The 7,064-nt window shown below is 44.1% G+C and overlaps 1 protein-coding gene across 1 annotated transcript in view; it reads right to left on the minus strand.

Moving 5' to 3' along the window:
- Positions 1-8: 8 nt before the first annotated feature.
- Positions 9-7,064, minus strand: part of DYRK3 (dual specificity tyrosine phosphorylation regulated kinase 3) — a 7,483-nt gene continuing 427 nt past the window's right edge. The window contains exons 2-3 of the mRNA XM_017832157.1: positions 6,484-6,599; positions 9-2,723 (exon numbers count right to left, since the gene is read on the minus strand). Of these exons, the coding sequence (XP_017687646.1) occupies positions 1,161-2,723; positions 6,484-6,599 (1,679 nt within the window). The 3' untranslated portion in view covers positions 9-1,160. The remainder of the gene's footprint in view (positions 2,724-6,483; positions 6,600-7,064) is intronic.

Genomic DNA, 7,064 nt, shown 5'->3' on the forward strand with positions numbered 1-7,064 from the left:
CCTGGTTATGTTTTCACAGATTTTTTTTTTTTTTTTAGATTTCAGAGCACACTTCCAATTATTACACGTGTTTTCCCCCACCCCCTCATTTTCTAGTCACAATCCCAGGCCTTAAAAACTTTTACTTGTCTGACAGGAGTGGCATGTTTGCATTTTATTAAAAGAGCTTCACGTAATTCAGTGGAATTCACTCTACACAAAAAAAAGATAACTTTTTTTTTTAAATGACCAAAATTTCAAACATCTATATAAACCAGCTCTTAAAAGTCCAACGTTTTTGTTTTAGGAACAACACAGGAAAAATGAAGACACACACCTGGCAGAACTGATGATTGAAATTTGAGCTCCAAAGAAACATAATTGCATCATTAGCCCTGAACAAACTGGCTCACACTTGTGAGGGACCAGGCCTGATCTGGAATTCTTGTGATGGACCAGGCCTGACCTCGAATTCCCCAACAGTTCCCACAGATTTTTATGGGAAATAGCAAGTGTTACAGAAATTCATAGTTTTATTTAGCTATATCTTGTGGTTCGTGGCATTTCTACGCTCCTTTGAAATTTTATCATCTAAATGTTTTCTTTCCCAACAACAAATTCCTTTTTTGGTGTCTACATCTCATGGCATTTTTTTTAAAAAATCTCAGGATAGATAAGGGAAAAACAGTGCAGAGAAATAAAATCCTTAAAACTTTAGCAATTTGCAAGTTCCTAATGCATTGCATTAATGCACTTGTGCTTTTGACAAGAGATGTAAAAACTCTCCCCAGAATAAAAAGAGTTCAGTTGGAGATAACTGAAAATATGTATTTGAAATCAAGTTCCCTTTCTGTCTTAAGCAAAAGAGTCTGTTAAACCATGATAAGAAACAGCTTGATTTCTAAAACAACATTTTTAAACAGCACATCTGCCACGCTGTCCTTGTACCCACCAGCTGAGCTGAGCTCCCCAGGAATGGAATATCCCCCACGGTGTGAGTGAAGCAACTGGATAAAAGTTAGCCCTTTAAATGTGAACATTTTGACTGATCTCTGAAAATTCAAGATGCAGCCTCTAACAAAAAGGAACTCCATTAAAAACCTCTGCATTTAATTTCCTTGCACGTCGTGAACGGACAGTTAGAACACGAGGGGCGTGTTCTGGAAATCCGGCATTCCCCACTAGCTGACCAGTTTGGGGAGCACGGAACAGAGAGGAATATTGCTACCAGAGTCAGATCCCAAATTAGCCCTCAGCTTGTTGGCTCCTGCAACCACGGAAGGCAGCCTGGAACCCGTCCCTTGGAAAGAGCTTGTGTAGCTGGGGATCCTTCTGTTGGTGGTTCTCTCCAAAGGGGGCGGTTTGGGCACTCGTTTACAAATCCAGGGGTGCCGCAGGGCCTGGCCCGGAGTCATGCGCGCGGCGGGATCCCAGCTCAGGCATTCCTTCAGGAAGTCTATGAACAAGGGGTCATCACAGCCCTTCAGGGCTGTCACCCAGTCCTTGTTCCCCGGAGCTTCCCGAACCTTCCCCCGGCGCGAGCGGCTCCCGTTCAGGGTCACTTTGCCGTCCGCGTGCGTCGTGACGGTGCAGTAGCGAGGGTGACCCTTGGAGTTGATGAAGTTCTTGGCTCGCTTGGACTGATCCAAAAGCTTCTGGGGTGGCATTCCAAGAAGTTCCATCATACAGGCCAGCTGGTCTGCCTCGTCCTCTCCAGGAAAAAGAGGGTACCCAGTCAAAAGCTCCACCAGGATACAGCCAAAACTCCACATGTCTATGGGCAACCCATAGCGGCTTCCCAGGATCACCTCTGGCGCCCGATAGAATCGAGACTGGATGTACGTGTAGACTCTTTGGTGCTCAAAACAGCTGGACCCAAAATCTATAACCTTGATTGCACTCCTCCCGTACTGTTTTAGGAGGATGTTTTCTGGCTTCAAGTCACAGTGGATGATTCTGTTCCTATAAAGAGCAGCCAAACACTGCAGGATGGAGTGAGCAAACTTCCGCACCAGCTGGAGACCGAAGCCCTGAAACTTATTCTTTTTAATCAGCTCATACAGGTTCACACTCAAGAGCTCGAAGGTCATACAGATGTGGTTCCTAAAGGTGAAGCTTTCCAGCATGTGAATGACATTCATAGTGTCTGTTTTATCCTGCTTCTTCAGGTGCTCCAGGATCCGGATTTCCTCCGCCGCTTGGCGATGGAACCTCTTCTCGTTGCGAACCATCTTTAAGGCCAAGTGTTGGTGGAGTTTGTGATCGTAGACTTTGGCAACTTGTCCAAAACTGCCCTTGCCAATGATTTTGAGCACTTCATACCTGTAGGCAAGGTGGTCATGGGGCACGTGGATGTAGCTGCCTTGGTCGTCGTCGTAGCCGCCGTTGTTGGGGCCGCCGATGACTCCTTGTCTCTTTTTTGCAGCTGGACCCACAAAGTAAATCTCAGAAAAATTAAATATCTCTTGCTGCTCATAAGCAGATAACTGGTGCCTGTACTGTTTGACAGCCTGCTCTGGAGCCTGGGAAAGACATCTCAGTGCTCTGCCCCCAGTTCTAGAAGAGCTTACGTTGTCTACGATTTTATCTTTTGACAAGGAAGGGAGAGGTCTTTCTAAACCAGAAACTCCTGCACTCTGGAGAGAACTGCTCCTTTTGTTGCCAGAGTCCTCAAATAACTGCTCCACTTTGACCTGATTTCCAGGCAGAGACTGATCCTTCATCATGAGTTTGTTGATAGAAACCTACAGATAGAGGAAAATAAAGGACTTTAGTTTATCTTTTAAAGCACAGACTAAGAACGAAAGCAATACCAACATAAAACAAAATCACTAACACCAATGCGTTTGGCATTTATTAGGAACAAATATAAAATGCTGGATTAAATTAAGTTACAAGCACAGTTATAAAAAGGTACACAAAGAGAAAGCAACTCACTGAAACAGCACTTGCACGGCCGCAACGTGCTTTTAAATCCATAAAGGGAAACCCTAGAGAGCCAAACACTCCAAAAGGACACAATACCTATCTCTAGTCAGCAAACTGCCAGGGAGCAGCTATGTTTAGCTTTAAACGTGGGTGCAGCAACACAACCAACGACAGATGCAACTTGCACCTGTCTGGAACAGGCAACGTAACGTGAACGTGCCGAGAAGTGGCAGGAATATCACACAGACAAGTTGCCAGAGGAAGACAAAGAAGCCCCAGCAGGTGACATATGGCTGGTGTGCCCCAGCTGAGAGAGGAGCGGAGGGATGACAGGGCAAGACAAGGTAAACCATCCTTTAAAAAAAAAAGAAAATCTAACAAACATGTTTTTTCTTTGAAGGGCAAAACATTGTACCCATTGTATGGCAGAATCATAAAAGTCCTGAGCTGGAAGAGACCCACAAGGATCATCCAGTCCAACTCCTGGCCCTGCACAGGACACCCCAAAATCCCACCCTGTCCCTGAGAGCGTTTTCCAAACCCTCCTGGAGCTCTGGCAGCCTTGGGGCCGTGCCCACTGCCCTGGGGAGCCTGGGCAGTGCCAACCACCCTCTGGGGGAAGAACCTTTCTCTGAGATCCAACCTGACCCTGCCCTGACACAGCTCCAGCGGCTCCCTTGGGTCCTGTCTGGTCCCCACAGAGGAGAGAGAGCTGCACAACTATCTTAAGACAGACTTAGAAGCTTTGAATAATTGAGAATATCTCCTACTCCCACTCAGCTGACAGCAGGCCGTAACCACTGCCTCTCACTAAAATATTTACATCTGAAACGAACCCACAGAAGGTGAGAAGAACGCTGTGAAATGTTTCAAGCTTGTCATTTTTGCAGTTTAGTAAATGCTGCGCTCCCCAGAGGTCAGTTCCCTACTAGCACAGCAGTTATTCCCCTTTCTGCTCACTGACACCCCATGCTGATGGACAGCACAGAGGTGTTGTCTCATCCCATGCAGCCCTGAGGAAGCCCTGCCTTGCAGTGGCAACATCTGTTTTCCATTTTGTCCTTTAATCTAAAAATAAAGATCTCAGACACATGCCAAACCGAATCCCTGAAAACCAAAATAACTATACAGGAATCAAACAAAAAATATAAATAAACCTGTAGCCCCACAGCAATAAAACCAAATTCCTTTTTAGTTACATCCAGTCCAACATCTTGGCTTGGTCAGTAAATAAGGGAAGTGAATGTTCTCGCCAAAAACAACTACACACATCTCTTAAAAGGGTCTGTTTGTTGGTGCTGCCTTCAAATGTTAATTCTTGCTCACCAGCCCCCAAAAATGGGCATTTCCTGCAGAAGTCAGTGCTTATCGATGGTGAGGAGGGGCCATGGGATACATCCTACTAAGTTCCACCCCTCTGGGTCCTATCAACCCAAAAATGCAGTGTACTGGGAGAGACACGCCTTTGCAGAGAGGCTGAAGCAAAAGCAACAAAGCCCAGCCCTGGTAACTCCGAATAAACGCCTTTTTCTTGGAGCCTGGCTGAAGCTCTGAGATAAGAATGACTTTTTTTTCAGAGCTGGCTAAAAGACTATCCAGTCCAGCAGACCCAAACGGTAAGTTTACAAACAAACAGAAAATATAAACACAGAACTAGGTTCACATTTATTTTAATATTCTCTATTCAGGAGCAACAGCAACTCTGCTCATGCTGCTGCTCATAGAAGACATTCTGTACCTTTGAATCCCTAAATAACCAAGGAATTCATTATTCCATTTATCCTGGAATGATTTCTTAATGAAGGAACCTTGGCTTTGGATTTCAAACCTGACTCAACAGTAGTAAGGTCTCAATTTTCAATCTTAGAGGACTCCCAAAATCATTTGCCACGTGATGGTGAGACACAAATATAGATCCATCTTCACTTGAACTCAGAAGAGCTGCACTCAAAGTCACACGAGTTCTGGGCAACACCAGCTTTATTTCACAAACCACAGCTTTTGTTTTATTGGTAAAAAGCACTACCAGCAGGCAAGAAATAAGGCTGACAACAACTCAAACTCTCACTTACAAAACTTCATGTTCATTGACAAGGAAACAGCCCAATTCCCACACAACTGGCTTTACAAAAGTGCATCAGATTTTTTCTGAACACTGAATTAAACAGGCTGAATTCAATCCATATATTCTCCAAGCAGAGAGACTTATGTTCTCCTACAGCTCAGCTGAAGGAATGGGCAGCTGCAGTCACCAGGACTCAATTCTCATGTAACATTACATCCTAACAGAAAAATCTTGCCAGGAAACTAAATATCACTTAAATCCAGATGCTTCCCCATTAAAATTGAGTATCATCCTTGCATGCTGTGCCTCAGTTCCTGCTTGCATGATACCACTGAGGTTGTATTTTATTTAGGCATCATCATGCAAAATTGGGCATGTTATAATCCTTAATCTTGCTTTAGGAAGTTAACAGGCTTCAGGGTCAAAATAAAGATGAAGATACACCAGTCAAACAAAATACTCCTGGAGTTATAATTGTATTTAACTGGAGAGTTCCATTCTACTGACTTTTGTTCAGTAATGAACAACTGAAGTTACACTACAACTTAAAACACTGCAATGTTTCTGTATCCCTGCAAACAAAAACACCCCAACCAACTACTCTTCAAACTTTCCTGCTCAACAAAACCCTAAATTCCTTCTGCTCTCCCTCAACATTGCCAAAAAGGGAAGACACAGACCCATGCCCGAGTTTGCACAGACCAAATTAATGACTAATACCTGTTACCGTAAAATCCCACAAGGTGATGATTTCCAAATGCATCTTACTCAGGGAAACGTCTATTTTCACTTTTTAGAGAGTGAGACTTTTTTAAGCTCAAGCTCCTTCCCTTCTGCCAGAACTGAACAAGAGCCAAAACACATTAAAAACCCATCTAAAAGACAGATCAGTGTACAAAAGTACAGCTAAACACGACCACTAGTGCTCAGCTGAATCAGTTCAAGGAAAGATCTCCCAACTCCACAACTGCTGAGGGAACACAGCCCTTGTGGAGCAGCCTGTTAACACCTTCAGTCCATAAAGAGCTATTTTGGTAGCAGACGAAGTGACAGATAATGCCCAAGTTTTCAGAGGAGAAAGATACTTTTGTGAGATGTTTGGCAGCCATGCAAACCCACACTGCTCCTTCTGCTGTTCCTAAGTACTTATCCGTTGGAATTTTCATGAGGGAAACTAAAATGGAAACGTGCAGGGGGTAAAGCAAAGTGTGTGTGGATTTACTTATCAGCACAAGGCGACATGGCAGAACACTTCAACCCTTTGTAAAGTGACTTTTTTGATTAAAACACAAGCTGAGGACACTCAGATGGGATTCCTGAGGCTGCCAGCAAGTTCTACGGCGAACGCAGCACATCATTTTTACGCTCAGTGAACACAATAATGTTAATAAACTACTACAACGCTGCAAAATCCCACTTTTTTTTGGTCTGTAGGGAGATATCTCACTCCTGGATAGTTCTCACTGCCACACAACACAACGTGAAGACACAGATGACTTTAAAATACTCACTTGAGGTCTTGGAAGGGAAGAAGGTCCAGAGGCGCTGCGTTCTTCATTTGAAGGCTCTTGGTATCTTAAATCATCTATCCTCATATAGGAATCATATAATCCATCTCCAAACCTGCCTGGAAATGTCCCATACACAAACCAGTTAGTCACAACCACTCACACTGATAAGAGACAGAGTCAAACGCTGACATTTATCTCCCTTACCACCTTTTCATCTGCAAAATCATCGATTCTCATTCATTTATTAAAGGACCCTCCAAATTTAACTCCGTTTTAATACCGCGACAGAGCGAGAAGCTCTTGGGGAATCCCGATGTGCGGCAGACACTTTTCAATTCAGAGCTCCTCTTTTGTTAATCAAGTTCTGCACTGCGAACACATCCTAGAGAAGCCCTGAAAACACCACGCTCCCTGCAGAGACATTTAAACCCGCCACGCTGCCTTCAGAAACGCTAAAACCACCACGCTCCGCATCGTTTTTCCCCATTTTAAGCAGGGCAATCCCAAACGGGCAGAAAAGCACTTAAAACCAGTCGATAGCGGGCTATCCTTTAAAGCGGGTTATCCTTTTTAAAAAAAAA

Source organism: Lepidothrix coronata, unplaced genomic scaffold, assembly GCF_001604755.1.
Source record: "Lepidothrix coronata isolate B3197 unplaced genomic scaffold, Lepidothrix_coronata-1.0 Scaffold199, whole genome shotgun sequence".
Taxonomy (NCBI): Eukaryota; Metazoa; Chordata; class Aves; order Passeriformes; family Pipridae; genus Lepidothrix; species Lepidothrix coronata.